This window comes from Xenopus laevis, chromosome 3S, assembly GCF_017654675.1.
Source record: "Xenopus laevis strain J_2021 chromosome 3S, Xenopus_laevis_v10.1, whole genome shotgun sequence".
Lineage (NCBI taxonomy): Eukaryota > Metazoa > Chordata > Amphibia > Anura > Pipidae > Xenopus > Xenopus laevis.
The window spans coordinates 15,270,550-15,289,292 of NC_054376.1; the positions used below are offsets into that span (position 1 = coordinate 15,270,550).

The following is an 18,743-nucleotide window of genomic DNA, read 5'->3' on the forward strand; positions in this document are numbered from 1 at the left end:
GATTTTACCAGGGTGCAGCTGGTTGTACTTAGGGCTGCCTTAATTTATATGAGCAAGGCCACTAAAATACCAGGTAGATGGCAACCCTAGTTGTAAGGCTTTTCCAGCAGGATCGGAAGTGACGTCACATTTTGCAAAAAAATTTAAAAACTGGAAGAACCACGAGGGAGGCAAGGAGGGATCAAGCCCGCACCTTTGTTGGGTACCCAGCCTGGTTACCCGCAGACTGCCCACCGGACCAAGGAATAGGGGACTTTTTGCCCAAAATCCGACCACTTTGTGGGTATACCACAGGTACTTGTGGGTACCCAACCCAATGCAGGACTCTGGTTCTCCCAACTCCATAAATGGCTTATTATGGCGACAAATTGGAAGCCCCTTTAAATGCTGCTTTCTGGAATTATGATTTCCACTAACTAATTCTTGCAAGATCACTAGAAGGTTATACATAAACATAATCCAAACAGCGGCAAAGCTAAATAAAAACCACTCTGCAATGTAGTCCATTATCCGAGACCCTAACCCCAGCATTGCGTGACAGTATCATCTTGCCAGCATCTTGTCTCTATTGCACCAGTATTTCCCATACAAAATACAAAAAATAAAAAAAATAAACAAGAAATTAACTCAGGTCTTGTTCCAAAAAGGCACAATGATTCCGTGTCAGTGCTTTGCTATAAACATCTGAATTAACAATTATCAGTCTGATGGTAATATCCCCATCTGTTTCACCTTCCATGGTACTTTCTCAGCCATCTTGCCACTTTCACTAGCTCATATATGTTTCGACCCAAAGTATCTCTTTGTGCCACAAGGTTATTGTCATTCTTCTCTCCAGCAAAGGCCACAAACAGTTCCCATAGTGCATATGTGATACTTGTAGAGCTCAAGTCAACTATGAGTAAAATACTGTGAGGTTTCATCAGTGCAAAGGCAGCTTGTTAATGCTCATAGGGCTCCTGGTAAAATGTGCAAAGAACATCCTTTGAGATCCCCACCTTGGTGTTCACATGTTCTCTAATTCCAAGGTCCAATCTTGAAAAATTGCTTGGCCCAGTGAGTTTTTGTCAAATCCACATGTTAGATTGTGAGCTTTTGTATGTTTTTCCATATGTTAGCTTGTGGATAATCTTCATAACAATGTGGATAATCTTCTAACATAAAAAGATGTGCACGGCTGTGCGATCACGTTTTTTTTGTAGATATTGCTGTTAAAACTGAATTGTTTGGAACAATTATTTGTGAACTGACATAATTAGTTTATATACAAGGTTCTCATTTCTTTCATTCCACATTTTTGTCTTCTGCTGCGATATCATGGTAAAAATAAGCATTCAGAACATATGTTTGTTCAATTATCCATTGCAAATGAATACAAAAATTAAGGAGATTATGTTCCGTAGATGAATATGTTGGTAATCATGCTACTTAGCTCATTAGTGATGAGTATATTGAGATATGGCTTTGCAGGCCCGGACTGGCAATCTGTGGGTTCTGGCAAATGCCAGAGGGGCTGCTATAAGGTCCCATAGAAAGTCAGTATTTAGTGGGCTGGTGGGGGCTGTTTGGGCCTCTTTGTGGGCTGATTGGGCCTCTGTGTACCTGAAATGCCAGGTCCTTTTTTAATTCTCAGTCCGGGCCTGTGGCTTTGAGAGACGCCCATCCGTTCTCCATTATTTACAATGTCTGAAGAAAACGATTACTTAGTTGGCCCTCAATTAATGGAGCCTCAATAATTGTATTGGTAATAATATCCAAGCTTTTATTTTAAAAAGAAGTGTTGATTAAATTGTGCATAGTTTTCTGGTGTGAAGGGGTAACCACTGAGATTTTTGACAATATTCATGGACTCATTGTCTTAAAGTTTGAATGTTGATGCTAGGCTATGACGTGTACGTGAATGGTGAATTGTTGGGCAAGCTAGCCCTCTTTTGTTTCAAACTTCCATACCATCCCCTTGGACTCAATGGATAGACCCGGAACCCAGGTGATTTTGTCCCAGAATCTTCTGAATCCAGAGAGATTTCAGAGCCCGTCGGAGAGTGTCTAGATCTAGGTGTATCAGGAAGAGAGGTGCCATTGCCAAATTTTGGACTCCACATTCCATTGTTTGGAACAGGAGACTGGGGACTTAAAGCACCAACAGAGGATGCACTTTTCCTCCTGGCTGCATTGATGATGTTCCGAGCAATAAGAGCTTTCATTTGCTTCCCAGTCTCCCTCTCCCCTATGAACGGAGAAGGAGAACGTTCACTCCATGAAGGGGACATGGAACGAGGAGGGTGCATTTTACTCCTGGAACCTTCTTCATAGCCTGGTAGGAGTGACAGAGGAGAGCTTCTCCATGCATCCAATGACCCGCGGTGTTGCACAGCTCTTGAAATTGGAGATCCAGTTCCAAATTCTTTTGATCTCTGTGGACATTATAGAAAAATTAAATTAATAGTTAATACATAGGATGCATCAAAGACCATTAGAATAGCCTTAAGAAAACAATTTCTATATAATTTAGTAGTAATTAAAATCAAAGTAACACAATAGCTTCTCATATACAAAAGACAGTATTAATTAGTTAATAAAATTAAATAGTTTCATAATTTAATTACTTTAAACACTTTTTTTTGGAGTTACTGATCCTTTAAGTGCAAAGGCACATAGTTGTTGATGGTTACCTGTAGCACTTATCAGACAGCCCATTCCTGGCAGCTTCATATTACATAGTAACATAGAAAGTTAGGTTGAAAAAAGACACAAGTCCATCAAGTTCAAACTTGAATTTTTTTAACCTGCCTAACTGCTAGTTGATCCAGAGGAAGGCAAAAAATCCCATTTGAAGCCTATCCAATTTGCCTCAGAGAGGGAAAAATTCCTTCCTAACTCCAAAATGGCAATCGGACTAGTCCCTGGATCAACTTGTACTATGAGCCATATCCCTGTATTCCCTCACTTACTAAAAAGCCATCCAACCCCTTCTTAAAGCTATCTAATTCAACATCTTCACAGCTCTCACTGTAAAAATACCCTTCTGAATATTTAGGCAGAATCTCCTTTCTTATAACCGGAATATGTGACTTTGCGTCAGCCGGAAAGACCTATTGGTAAATAAAGCATTAGAGAGATTATTAAATGATTCCATTATATATTTATACACAGTTATATCACCCCTTAAGCACCTCTTCTCCAGTGCGAACAACCCAAATTTGGGCAGGTTTTCCTCATAGCTAAGATTTTCCATACCTTTTACCAGCTTAGTTTTAATACAGCTCAAGATCTTATTTGCCATTGATGCTGCTGACTGGCATTGCTTGCTACAGCCAAGTTTATTATCTACAAGGACTCCAAGGTCCTTTTCCATAATGGATTTGCCTAGTGCACTCCCATTAAGGGTATAAGTGGCTTGGATATTTTAACATCCCAGGTGCCTGACCAGTGGTGTAACTAGATGTTACTGGGCCCCACAACCAAGTATTTTTCAGGCCCCCAAAATGTCTAGAGATTGACATATTTTACCAACATTTATTGAAATTATATATGAATTAGGGCCTCATGGGACCCATATACCTCCTGGGCCCCCCAGCAGCCGCAGGGTCTGCTTCCTCTATAGTTACGCCCCTGCGCCTGACTCTACATTTATCAACAGTGAATCTCAATTGCCACTTAGCTGCCCAGATTGCCAGTTTGTCAAGATCGTGTTGCAAGGATGCCGCATCCTGGGTGGAATTGATTGGGCTGGATAGTTGTGGAGAACCACAGCAAATTCAGTGTATCTTTATTTTTCACACAACATGTTTCGGATATATATATATCCTTCATCAGGTGCTTGTGTGAGTTGCCTGCAAACACTGATACATTACTTACAATACCTCCCCTAAGTCATTAATGAACAAGCTAAATAAAAGTGGATCCAATACCAAGCCCTGAGGGACCCCACTAAAAACCTTACGCCAAGTAGAGAATATACCATTAACAACCACCCAATCCTGTAGCCAGTTTCCTATCCATGGGCAAACCACATCATTAAAGGAAAACTATACCCCCAAAATGAATACTTAAGCAACAGATAGTTTATATCATATTAAGTGGCATAATAAAGAATCTCACCAAACTGGAATATATATTTTAGTAAATATTGGCCTTTTAAATCTCTTGCCTTGAACCCCCATTTTGTGATGGTCTGTGTGCTGCCTCAGAAATCACCTGACCAGAAATACTACAACTCTTAACTGTAGCAGGAAGAAGTGTGGAAGCAAAAGACACAACTCTGTCTGTTAATTGGCTCATGTGACTTAAGAAGTACAGTTTGTTTGGTTTCTTTGTGAGCACAGTGAGTTAAAATGGCAATTTTCTATTTATGATTACCCAATGGCACATACTACTAGAAAAGTATATTATTATGAAAATGGTTTATTTACATGAAGCAGGGTTTACATATGAGCTGTGTTATGCAATATCTTTTTATAGAGACCTACATTGTTTAGGGGGTATAGTTTTCCTTTAAGCCCAACAGACCTTAGTTTAGAAAGCAGTCATTTGTGGGGCATGGTGGCAAAATCCAAATAGATCACATCACTGCTCCCCCACTGTCCAGCATTTTACTTACCTCATTATAAAAAGCAATTAAATGTGTCTGCCATGATCTATCCTTCATAAAGCCATGCTGATTGCTGCTCATAATGTCATTCACTAGGACAAAATTTTGAATGTGATCCCTTTACAAACCTTTGAATAATTTGCCCACCACAGATGTCAAACTTACTGGCCTATAATTGCCAGGCTTTGATCGTAATCCCTTTTTAAATATTGGAATGACATCAGCTTTTCTCCAGTCCATAGGTACCATACCAGATGAAAGCGAATCTGAGAAAATCAGAAATAGGGGCCGGTCTAAAACTGAACTAAGCTCTCTTAGAACCCAGGGGTGTATGCCATCTGGCCCTGTTGCCTTGTTTACATTAATTTTTATTACAGCTTTATAAATTATATCCGGAGTCAGCTACCGACTAGACTGAGCTGAACCATCAGTGCAGCTATGAAGTGAGCCTGGGAACTCTGACTCCTCTATTGTATACACTGAAGAAAAAACTGATTTAGCAGATTTGCCATTTCTGTATCTGTTACAACCATACTGGTACCATTATTTAAAGGAGCCACACTCTCCACTCGCATCTTTTTACTATTAATATACTTAAAAAACATTTTGGGGTTAGTCTTAGCTTCAGCTGCAATGCACTCCTCAATTCCCTTCTTTGCCTTCTGGATTGCTGATTTGCAACATTTATTATAGTGTTTATATTCATTAAATGCAGCTTCTGTCCCAACAGACTTGTAGTTTTTAAATGCCTTTCTCTTCTTTCATATTAATTTATTAACTTCTAGATTAAGCCACATAGAGTGATTCTTAGTGCTTCTACATTTACTCATTAAAGGGAATAAATTGAGAACAGTAATGATTTAATATTGTCTTTAATAACAACAATTTCTGTTTTGCATTTTTAGCTGAAAACATAATGCCCCAATCTATGCTCTGAAGGGCAGCCCTCAAGGCACTAAAATTAGGTTTTCTGAAATTCATGGTTTTTGTTGCCTCATGTATATTTGTTTTTTGCACCAGACATTACATTATGGTCACTTTTACCCAGTGGTGCAATTACTTGCACGTTCGCTATACGTTCTGGGTCATTAGAGATCAACAACCTGTGCCATAAAATTGTCATGCAACAAGTTTATAAACTTGTTCCCATTTACTGACCTGGCAGTAATGTTGCTCCAGTCAATATCTGGGTAATTAAAATATTCCATTATCATTACTTTCCCCCAAACTAGCCTTTTTTATTTGCATCAATAGCTTAGCCTCCTCCTTCTCATCTACATTAGGGGGTCTATAGCATACTCCTACAATTAATTTGGTTATTTAAGGTGCAAAGTTTGATTTTTTTCCAGGTTGCGCCCAAAGGAATGAAATGTGCCCTTCTCTGCACAAAGGAGGTAAGTAGCACATAGAATTCCTCTGGCACAGCATCATTCACAATGTACAATCCTGCTAGTGAATAAATAATGTTAGCATTTGGTTAAGCATGGCATTCCTTAAATATTCTTAGCCCCTCAGGCATCACAGTAGGTAATCAACTACCCATTACAGCCTAGTGATTATCTAACTGATAACCTTTCTGATCAGGAGCTGCTCTAGCTCAGGACAATAGGTGCTGTCACATCAACATAATCCAGATCCATTCATTGGCTGAATGGGGACCTAATTTGCTGTTCCCTGTTCTGACTCCATTATTTATACAACAATGTCTGCACTGTGCTTTGCAGCAATTATTAAAAACAGATCTTGTCACTACAATTTTTCTTGCCGCTCAAAGAAATTTGGGTATAACTGCTATATTTGAACATTACTGTTGTTTTTAAAAACAAGGGGGGAGGGTGTCATTAATCATGCAACGTTGTCAGGCCAGTCCAGTCTAGGCTTATATCATATATATATATATAATCATATGGGAAAATAACCCAGAGTTAGTGTATTTATGCTCATCATTGTGCTACAGTCAGATTGTAGTATATTAGTGGGGTCATTTACAAGGCCCAGAGTACTAAGGCTACAGTCAAACATGGCTGTTTATTGGCCTCTGCAATGTTACTGTACCTACAGGCCTGGGTACAGACACATGGAGCATATTTTGATGTAAAAATGCATTTTTGTTGCATTTCCACCCTGAAATTAGCTCCATGTATCCGCACCCAGGCCGACATCATTTTTGTAAGTTCAGTAAAATGGAGCAGAGATGAGGGTTTATATCCGTGGAAAAAATCAGTCCCATCTGGCTTTAGCATAACAGGCACAAAAAAAACTATTGATTCATTATTAACTTACATCCAGGGATGCATTGAATGCATTCATGGGTAAGCACATTTTTTGGCGTATGCCATCTTATTAACCTGGCCCAACTTGCCCTGCAGCCTCAGGCCAAAACGATAGTATCACAACAGAAGTGCAGGCTTCCAGGACAAGGACTGCATCAATGAGCTGATGTGGACCTCACCCTGATAAGATTTTTAAACCTGCCCAACCAATATCTGTGAGGAAGGACCAAATCAGCAGCTTTTATCAACCCATGTATAGCCACCTTAAAGGAGAACCAAACCCTTTATATTAAAATCCCTTACTCCCTACCCTACATAGACCCCCTCCCTGCCCCCCCCCCTGGGTAAATGCTCCTAACTCTTTACTTACCCTTCGTGGCAGATTCAGCGCTTTGGAGTTCACGGGTGCCATCTTCTTCTCTTTGGTAATCTTTGTAAAGTAAGTGCCGTATCAGTGCAGTTGGAGCAGACTGCTGCTGTTATTAAACATCTGCGCATGCTCTGAAAGTCATGGAAATTGCCAAAGCGCCGGAAGAAGACCCCAAGTATACCATAGAGAATAAGATGGCGCCCGTGAACTCCGATGCTCTGAATCTGCAATGAGGGGCAAGTAAAGAGTTAGGGGCATTTACCGATGGTAACACCTAGGCTGGGGAGGGGAAGCAGGGAGGGGGGTCTATGTAGGGTAGGGCAGTAGGGGATTTTAATATAAAGGGTTTGGTTCTACTTTAACTGTTTTCTGAGATGACCACGCAAGAAGAAGTATAGTAATTGTTGTTTAATCAGTCTTTGTAGGTGCAACAGACCAAGACTCAGACCTACTTATTCAACCAAATGATCAATGGAATGTGTTATGTGGCATAAACGTTTTGAATGTAGCGCTCACCTCATAGTGGTGCTATATTTTTTAACTGCTTGCTGGGAAAAGATTAGGTAAGGCAGCAAGGTATTATATATCTGCACGAGTGGGCATCCAACCCCTCTAAAGCCAAGTTGCTTTTGGTGCGTGTCAAAGCTGATGCGGCTATATAGTGCAGTACAGACAACTATGTGCCTTGCTGCCTTACCTAATCTTCTCCCATCCAGCCAGCAAGCAGGTACCGGCCTTGCACTGGGAGCAGCATGGCATTATACAGTGCCTAGCAGCAGCTGCAAGCCTGCAGTACAGTTAATAATAAGAAAATAAAAACAATTTAAAATTTAGCAAGCAAGTACCGGCCATGCATGGGGGGAAGCTCTGCACCTGATGGGGCCCAGCATGCAACTGTAGGCCTGCTCCTGCAACACAGTAAAATATTTTTTAAAAGAAAAAAATAATAATTGAAAAATCTAGCAGGCAGGAGGTACCGACTGTGGGCGGGCAGCATGTCACCCAACCAGCATGCCATTTTATTGTTATTAATTATTTTACTTTTACTAATAGTTAATAATTTGGAAGTTAATAGTGTATTTCTAAATTTTTGGGAGTGGGAGTAGCCTAGAAGGGGGCCCTGTGTAAAGTATAGCCTAGGGGCCTCACATCTCATTAATCCGCCATTGCATATAGGGGAAAGTTCTTTCACATATGGCAGAGAGGAATAATGTATATGAGAATAAAGCTGCCATACACGTAAAGATCTGAAATGATAACATGGTGTTACATTGAAATGATAAACCATTCCAAGACCTGAGGGACATAATATGCCCATAGCCACTGCCACAAAAGTTCCCAGCATATTATTTAAGCTTAAGCATGCTGTAGTCTAGCAACATAAGGGATGAAGTAACACAGGTCAACAACCTGCCTGCTAAACCTGGGATTCTGAACCAGTGGGCCAGGACCAAAAAATTGATCTTGCTGCTGTTTTTATTGTTGGTCACCCAGTTTACCCAAAATAAAGTTTATCTTACTCTAGAAAATCAAAATGAGGGGCAACATAATTTGGGTCATCTGAGAAAAAAAGGTTACAAGATTGCAACCAACCAACACACAGCGCTACTTATTCTACCCAGTAGCGGAGCCCTCCATGTGCCAACTGCCGCCTGCTTGCCTGGCATTCGTAATAATTCAGTCCTTGCGTTATTGCATTAGAGGAGAAGCAACCAGAAACTATTTCTTTCCTTGCAGAAACCTATTTAATGATAACAAGATGTTAGCTGTCAGAACCACTTGTGTGGGCATACACACTCATACCCAGAAGTAAATATTAAATCTAAATTAAATCCCTTTTCTATTTTTATAAAACTGTGGCTCATAAGGCATTATGTGGTCATCTATCATCTTCTTTTGATGTTGTGTTTACTTTACAATCAGTGCTCAAGAACTCTAATTAGTTGAATAAAAGTCAAAAATAAACAAACGCAGTTCAAAAAATACCCCTTTCTATGTTTTTTCCCCACTAATTGTGTTTGTTACAATTACACATCCAATGCTAAACACATTGGCATCTATGGTAACAGATCAAGTTGTTTCTTTTACAGGTGGCATAAGCATGTATATATTTATATTTTCTCTTTCAAGGAGAAAAACTTAATTTAAATTTTTTACAATTTTACACAATTATTGTTTTGTGTATATTAAATTTGACTGTTTTTCCCACAATTTTTTCAACTGCATTCGAGTGCAGACACTCCACGGACACTCAGCTGATGACTGTTCAGGAATTGGCTGACCACAGATCAGGAAGTAGAGAGGGGACAGAATTCAGATGATTTCTTTTATGAACAATCTACAGACCTAAACAAGGTTGGGTTTACCAAAAAGTGCATCAAACTTGGGATTGATTGGGTGTGTGGCTAGGTTTAGCAGGTCAGTAATGCTTGCACTAAAAAAAACCTATTGGATGTAAATTATGCTGTAGAATAAGGGTCCCCAACCTTTTTTTACCTGTGAGCCACATTTAATTTTTTAAAAAACTTGGAGAGCACCATAATCATGCAAAAAGTCCCTGTTGGTGACAAGTAGGGGCTGTGATTGGCAATTGGTAGCCCCTATGTGGACTGACAGCATAAAGAAGGCTCTGTTTGGCAATTCACCTGGTTTTGATGCAACTAAACCATGCCTTCATGCCAGCCAAGGAGTCAGAGAGCAACATGTTGCTCCCAAGTCACTGGTTAGGGATCACTGCTGTAGAATTATGGTCTTCTCGTGGGTAGTCAATTGAGGCGGGCACAGTAATTGATGTGCAAATTATAGGGAACAGGGGACTCGGCTATTACTGTGGGTGACATGGAGTAGTCAAAATTGGGAATAAAAATTAGTGAGTTGGCATGTCAGTGTGTTGTGCTCTGCCAGTAGATTGAACAATTGTTGGCTTTCAGCATTAGGGAGAAATAAATATAATAAGTCCCAATAGTATCCAGTGCTTAGATAAGAGATACCGTAATCAGGTTCCTTTGTAAACAATTTCAGATAATGGAATGAATTAATTTAAAAACCACATGAGATCTATGAATGTTTCCTATTATAGCATATGACAATGAAATCTATTTATTTGTTTCTATATTTTTAATCCTTGAAATAAACTCAGTGGGGAAGGTCCATCCAAGGCTCTTTCATAAGGTGTACACTTTACTGTTGTGCTTTATGGAAAATTTTGTATCGAAACAAAATAATAATTACTAGAAATGTAATTTATTTTATACTTATTGTAAAGGGTTATTAAAATTGGGGGGGGGGGGGTTATGGGAGGCGTTTAATAAACCCCAGAAAACCTTTTGAGGACTGCTGCCAATATATAGAACTAGAAACAGAAAACACAGGTTCTTAAAATGGTCACAAATTCTATGACCAGTTTGGTCAATTTGGTTGAGTTCAAAGTGACAATTGATCAGTGTTAGGGCAGTAAGTCTGTAATATCACTAGAGATAGGCCATATAGTATTGACAAACAAGGCAACACTACTTGGCACCCTAGCTACTGCTAGATACTGAAACTACAGGTAAAATACTGTAGAAGAACAAGCTAAAATACAGAATTTACTGAATCCTGAACACAACTGTAACAATAGCGTCACTCAAGAACAAATAGGTAAATGTCCTTTGAATGATCTTTGGAATTATGTACAGCAGGAATCCCCAACCTTTCCTATCCGTAAGTCAAATTTGATTGTAAAGAAATTTGGAGAACACACACATTCAAAAAGTTCCTGGAGGTGCCAAGCGGACTGGCAGCTTACATGAAGTTTGGTACAGGAGATTTGGTTTGGCAATATTGTTTTTTTATCTAAATTTTGCCTAAAGCCAGGATTTCAAAAATAAGCTGGGGATCACTGATGTGCAGTGTTGGACTGGGGGGGGGGGGGTCCAGGGCTACTGCCAGGCATTCCCCATAGAAACTTGTGTTCACTCATTGCCTCAGGAGAAGCAAGTAGTGATGGGTGAATTTATTTGCCAGGCGACAAATAAATTCACGAAACCGCAGCGAAAATTCGGAGGCGTCTGTTTTTTAGGAAATTTCCCCAGTTTCGCGAATTTCCCGCGAATTTTTCTGCGAAGCGAAACGCCCCAAATTATTTGCCCGTGACTAGAAGCAAGCAATAAGGCATTCATAAAGCAATAAGCCATTCATAAAGGCAAATGTAGTATATCGAATAGTGATACAGTATTTCAACAGACCACATTTGAGATGACATTCAATGTGATTTACTCACCAATAGCTGGAAAATATTTGGCAACTATGCCAATGTACATTTGGTGATGGGTGAAAGTATTGATTATCCAGGTTTGCCCAATGGCTCTGAGACTTTTTTCCAAAGCCTCTTTCTTTTGTACTGTAATGTGTAGTGCGGTTTCAGTAGTTTAGCTTGTGTTCCTGGACACATCATAAATGCTTGTGAGTAGTGATGGGCGAATTTATTCGCCAGGCGCAAATTCGCGGCGAATTTGCACTATTCGCCGGCAGCGAATAAATTCGCAAAACGCCTTCGAAAATTTGCGGAAAAAATTCGCCGGCGTCAAAAAAATTTTTCCGAAAAAATGGCTGCCGGCGTCAAAAACGGCCGCCGGCGTAAAAAATGAGACGCTGGCGAAATTCGCAAATTTTTCGGCGAAGCGAAACGGCGCAAATTCGCCCATCACTACTTGTGAGCATGTAAACGTTGTTATCTACAAAGAATAATGTCTAATAACATATAATGCTGACTTATTCAAAGCCCCTTCTAATGTATGCTTTGTAAAAAAAAAATTATGAACCTGGTGAAATGTGATATTCCTCTTTAAGACAAATAGTCAATACCTGAATCTATTTAAATATTTTTTTATATGGCAGCAATTGCTGCTAGACTCCACATATCCCACTGCTTGAATTCTGCTGCTTCTTATGTAAATACCTTCACTGGATCCCAGTTTCCTCTAATACTCATGGCCCTTAACAAAAAAGCCCTTTTTACATCTTTGCTCTAATTTATAAACACATTCCACTATGCTCACTACTGTCTTCTTCTCCAATTTGTAAATGCACAATGTTCCTTCAGCCTTTCCTAATAACCCACGTGTCTGTGATGTGGCACATCATACAGATGGTGCCATCTTGATTAGTGCTTTAATTCACATAACTGTACAACGGCAGTGTGCCATATACACCATAACAAATAAACAAAGCATTTTGGCTCCATCAGTTATACAAGCAAGAATCACTAGTCACTTTTCACTTTTCGATTCTGTTCATATGAGTGTGAGTGTGGTATCTGTTCTGAAATTCTTCAACCTGGTGTTTAAAAGAATTGTAAAGAAGGTACAGATATAGAGGAACAGACAAAATGATTTTTTATGCAAGAACATCTCATATCTCAAATACTATACACACCTCGCCAAAATAGATAAAAAGAAGACAAAGCAAGAACATAGAGTCAAAGCCAGTAGTGTCCATCAAGAGATGGTCTTCATTGGAGAGAAATATAAATCAGATAAGAAGATAAAGTTGAAGAAGTTCAAAGTTCCAGGTGAAGAGCAGAAGAATGGCGAGTGCCTTATTATATTCCTTTGCATGCTATGCTAGTAGATACTGAATGTATGTGGTGAATGACTTGACTGTTCACAGTATACTGTCTACCATCTGAATGACAGAACTAGTTTTTAGTTTTATAATATGCTTATTAGGTACAGAATTTGTTACCACCTAGTAATTTCTCAGTAGCTGAGTAGTGATATTATTGAAGCTGGATTCTAAATTTAACTACTTGTAATATGGAGAAGGTTTCCACACCTGAGATTCCAGACCGGCACTTGTGGCAGAGAATGTTGGGCGAGGTGCTTGTAACACAGTTTTGGTTCGTGGAGATGTTACTCCAGTGCTTGAGAAAGGAACTGGGGATATTGGAGAAACATGATTGATTGGTGTCTGTCTTCCAAAATTATTGGGGGTATCACTGGCTGGAGAAGGAGACACAGCAGAAGGGGGTCGGATTGAATTAAAGTAAGATGGTGAATACATTGTAGGAGAAGGAACTAGTGGAGAAGTTGGACAGGATGTTTGCCTTGCTGAACGATAAAATTCCACCATGGGTTTGGGTGGTGGGGCTGCTCTTGGAAGACAGCTCATAGGGTCTTTGGTTGGAGAGAGTATAAACAGCGAAGACTGAAGTTGGTAGGGCTGCCGTTTGGAAAGCTCTAGTTCTTTTTGTGACTGCATAGTCTCTGAGGCAGTATTAGATACTGCAACTGCTATTGCAGGTTTGGGTGATCTTTGATTGACTTTGGCTAAATGATTGAATGATGAGGATGGTGTATGAGCATTTGAGACATACTTCCAGGAAGGTGGCAGGGACATGGCAGGAGAAGGTGACCTGGCAGAGTCAAAAGGTGATGGGGATTCAACAACAAACCTTTCCATCCGGGACTGCCTCCTAGCAAATAAATCTGCACCTTTCCCTGTTGCTTCTGTCAGACCTTGGATTGGTACAGGAGGCGGCTTTGCTGTGACCCCTGGAGACTTCAGACAGGTTAACCAATCAGGCCCTTTTTCAGCAGGTCCAAAATCATCTGCTGCTCTATTCTCTTTATTGTTTTGGAAACTGGAAGCTTCTGTCCCAAGTGCAAAGGGTTCATCCTCAGCATGTGTTTCTACATGCTTATTGGGCTTTGACCGTCTTTCATCTGCTGTCTGTATCATAGACAAAAGGTCAGGATTTGGTGCCATCTTTGGTTTTTCAATGAATGTGAACATTGATTTCCTAGGTCCTCGATGGGCTGCAAGTGACTCTAAGATTCCGGACTTTGACTGGGGAGTCACCCTACCTTCTTCATAGGTTACAACCTGATTAACAGGGTTTAAATACTCGGTCTGTATTGGATATAAAGCAGAATATGCTGGTGGTGATCGAACACGTGTTACTGGTGGCGGACTTGACAATGTTTCAGCATAAGTTGGTGGTGGAGGAAGATCTATCACAGGAGTTTTATCTGGTAAAGGCTGCTCCTCCTTAGAAGACTGCTTACATCCAAAAGGCCTAGCGGTTCTGTTAGTCACATTGATAGGTTTGGACAGAGTCAGGTGTACCTCAGAGCACTGTCTGTGTTGACCATTGTGCTCACTTTTGACAGGGGATTTAGTCTCTTCAACAATATAATTGACCAAACCATTAGTATCTGACACTGTCAAGTTTTCCTTAAGATTTGCACACATTGAAATTTGAGTATCTTCTTCTGAAGCACCTGGGGAGGGGGCTCTATTATCTATTGGTGGGAAATCTGGTTCTTGTTCTTTGAAGTCATCTGCCCACCTATTTCCTGTTTCTTCTGCATACCCTGTGTCAGATGATGTTTCTTCCATTTTTTTCCCAACTTGAAGTCGACCAGAACCACGTTGACTTTCTGTTGACACAGAATTTAAAACTCTCACTTCATGTTTGACTTGGTTACCTTGTATTCCTTGATGATGTTGTGTCTCTTGATTAACCTTGCTCCCTCTCTGTTCTATAAGTTCATGTTGCCTTTGTTCAAGGGCATTTAGTTTCTGCCGGCGGCGATGAAACAAAAGTGCTCCTTTTGAACAGTTACTTTGTGTGGGGCTCAGTTGGAAAGCATAATTATCACTAATGGACTGCGCTTCCTTCAGCTCCTTTTCGGTGAGGCTGACACTTCGTGAAATATCTGTAGAAGAAAAATAAAAAAGGTTTTTTTACTAAATAACATAGTTTCTTCAAAATTAAATATGATTTAAATGCTTTCTTGCATCTAAGTCATAAAAGTACTAGCTGTAATTCTAATAAAGATGACGTGCAAGCAAGTTCCAAAAGCACACACAAGAAATATGGAAGGTATATGTTTATTTTTCATGTTTTTCTTTTATTTTCCCACCACTAAAAGGGTAAAAGGTATACTATAAGTTAATTTGATCACATTATTTCCATGTTAAATGTTATCAGGTGGAAATATGGTATTGCCATGTGATCTTCTGTTCATGGTAATTCTTAGCAGTTAGGAAAATGTTAAAGGGATTCTGTCACGGAAAAACATTCTTTTTCAAATCACATCAGTTAATAGTGCTTCTCCAGCAGAATTCTGCACTGAAATCTGTTTTTAAAAAGAGCAAACAGATTTTTCTATTTTTATTTTTGAAATTTGACACAGTGCTAGTCTTGTCATCTTGTTAGTTTCAAAGTGCCCTCAGTCATGTGCATTGAATTTAGAAATAACAACATAAAACAACATTACAGAATCCCTTTAAGGAATTGACGCATATATCGAGAGAGATAACAGCATGGATCCCAAGTAATCGGAGTTCCTTTTAGGCTATGCATACCCCACCCCTTCCAGGCACCATTCTGTTCTTTAGAGTATTAGAGCTCAGCAGCATTATGTTCTAACACCATTGCAAATTATTAATTCTTTATGCAAATTGCAAGCATGGAATTACACTTCAGACATTTTTGCAATATTTCTTTCCCATGTCTCTAATAAAATTTCCATTGCTTGGTTATGTGTCTTTATTTGCAAATAATTAATAAGCTCCCCGTTGCATTAACCTTGATTATGTCTATTTGTCACTAAGCACACTCCTTTATTTATACTTATGTTTATCTGTTTCCATAACAACTGGATCATGTCCCATCCTGTATAGTGCATAAACCAACTATAATATGTAACCACTTTAATTTATAGGATCGCTTAAGAAAGGACACATGTTGCCAATATGGACATCAATTTCATCAATTTGTATACCTGTAAACCTTGAATTTCATCCCTGCATGCATGCAAAACATTTGTCATACATATATATATATATATATATATATATATATATATATATATATATATATATATATATATATAATCCATCCAAAGGTGACGGCACTCACAGGAAAAGAAATTACAATAGTTCAATAAGGTGAAACCAAAAAGGTTTATTGCAATAAACCTTTTTGGTTTCACCTTATTGAACTATTGTAATTTCTTTTCCTGTGAGTGCCGTCACCTTTGGATGGATTCTATCGCTTGTATTTAGGCTGGCACCCAGGTTGTTATTTATCTTATGGTGTGCGCTCCACGAACGGACTATATATATATATATATATATATATATATATTTGATTCAAATAAAGTTATTTTTTATTTGCAAAAGTCCCTAGAGTGCAACGGCATTTTTGCAAAATGTATATATTACTTCTGTTAGCACCAGGGTATTATCTCCTTTAAGGTGTGTGCAGCAGTCTTTATGATATATATACTTTATATATATATACTCTGTATATGTATTCGGAGAATTTTTAAATTACCTCTACCAAAGCAATCAACGTGGAATTCTAATGTATTAGTATTTATACAGGTATAGGATCCCTTATCCGGAAACCCGATATCCAGAAAGCTCCGAATTACGGAGTCTCCCATAGACTCCATTTTACCCAAATAATCCAAATTTTTAAAAATGATTTCCTTTTACTCTGTAATAATAAAACAGTAGCTTGTACTTGATCCCAACTAAGATATAATTAATCCTTATTGGAAGCAAAACCAGCCTATTGGGTTTATTTAATGTTTAAATGAATTTCTAGTAGACTTAAGGCATGAAGACCCAAATTACGGAAAGATCCATTATCTGGAAAACCCCAGGTCCTGAGCATTCTGGATAACAGGTCCCATACCTGTACAAAAATGTTGTGTACAGTGCAAACAATAGGTTATTCCTTGTACTGAAAATAATATCTATAAATATAAACCTTTGAGTCTTGTCTTATTTGCAGCTATAAACAGGGCCGGATTTACCCTCCTTGCCCCCCTAGGCCCAGCTACTGTGCCGCCCCCCCCCCGCACGCATTTTCTGGATGTGAATCTTTTTCCAATCAGGACATTTATGCAAAAGTGGATCAGATGGATCAACTAGCAGTTAGGCTTGTTTGAGATATATCTATATATATTCTCTATATATAGACACCTTTTTATACATAGATGCAGAGAGAGATGTGTCCCTTGTTTTGATAAGTTTGTCAATTGTGCTCCAGTGGGCAGCCGCAGCATCAGTTAAATATTTATTATAAAATAAAAAAGTCAAATCTTGGCAGCAGCATAATCTTTGTAGTTCCTATTTCTCAGCAGACATTATCCCTTATAATACATGAGTGATACTCCGAGTTCCCTGTGTAACTCAGCCTGCAGCCTTGTGCCTTTATATGGTCACAGAAAAACCCCTCAGTGACTCCTAATATCCTTATCATTTACAGTAGGGGGTACATTGTCCCTTATAATACATGAGTGATACTCCGAGTTCCCTGTATAACTCAGCCTGCAGCCTTGTGCCTTTATATGGTTACTGGACCCCTCAGTGACTTCTATTATCCTTATCATTTACAGTAGGGGGTACATTATCCCTTATAATACATGAGTGATACTCCGAGTTCCCTGTATAACTTAGCCTGCAGCCTTGTGCCTTTATATGGTTACTGGACCCCTCAGTGACTTCTATTATCCTTATCATTTACAGTAGGGGGTACATTATCCCTTATAATACATGATGATACTCCGACTTCCCTGTATAACTCAGCCTGCAGCCTTGTGCCTTTATATGGTCACAGAACAACCCCGTCAGTAACTTCTAATATCCTTATCATTTACAGTAGGGGGTACATTATCCATTATAATACATAAGTGATACTCAGAGTTCCCTGTATAACTCAGCCTGCAGCCTTGTGCCTTTATATGGCCATAGAACCCCTCAGTGACTTCTAATATCCTTATCATTTACAGTAGGGGGTACATTATCCCTTATAATACAAGAACTGGAATGGTTTTCATTTTGTAGGAAGCAGGAAAGGGACATAAAAAAATCTGTAACAGGTTTAGAAGTTAGAACACTTGTGATTCTGCACCTCCAGCAAATCTGCAAGTTGACTATGACATATTTCTCTACATGGCCGATATACAGCAGATCTGCAGGGGAAATATTAAATGTACATACTAGGAACAGATCACCTTGCTGGGACACACGCAGCACAGCAGAGGCAGCAGCAGCACGAGCACAGAGAGGAGTGGGAGGGGGCGGAGCCACAGCGGGAGATAGGCTGGAGGAGCGGTCCTAAAGCCAGCCGGATCTATCAGGAGCAGCCGACTTACACAAGATGTTAGGGGCGCCTTCTTGCCGCCCCTAACATCTTGCCGCCCTAGGCCCGGGCCTAGGGGGCCTTTCCCTAAATCCGGGCCTGACTATAAAACATATAGGACAATGAACTGCCAAAAAAGCTAATAGCACCAGAGCTAAACAAATCCATAACGAATGCAAACCAAGGAGCAGGAACAAAAGACACATACACATGTTAGTGATCCACAGGGACATGTACACCAAAGAATTAATGGAATTCCAGGTAGAACAAAAGCTTCCACCACTGTGCTGAAGAGCCAGCATAGCTATCTGATTACTTTACTTTATCCAATGCAAATATTTACAAGTGAACATTTAAACCTAACTG

At 39.4% G+C, this 18,743-nt stretch overlaps 1 protein-coding gene across 1 annotated transcript in view; it reads right to left on the reverse strand.

Annotated features, from left to right (window-relative positions):
* Positions 1 to 1,548: 1,548 nt before the first annotated feature.
* Positions 1,549 to 18,743, reverse strand: part of LOC108712637 (synaptopodin) — an 82,624-nt gene continuing 65,429 nt past the window's right edge. Inside the window, exons 3-4 of the mRNA XM_018254950.2 lie at positions 13,049 to 14,934; positions 1,549 to 2,414 (exon numbers count right to left, since the gene is read on the reverse strand). Of these exons, the coding sequence (XP_018110439.1) occupies positions 1,884 to 2,414; positions 13,049 to 14,934 (2,417 nt within the window). The 3' untranslated portion in view covers positions 1,549 to 1,883. The remainder of the gene's footprint in view (positions 2,415 to 13,048; positions 14,935 to 18,743) is intronic.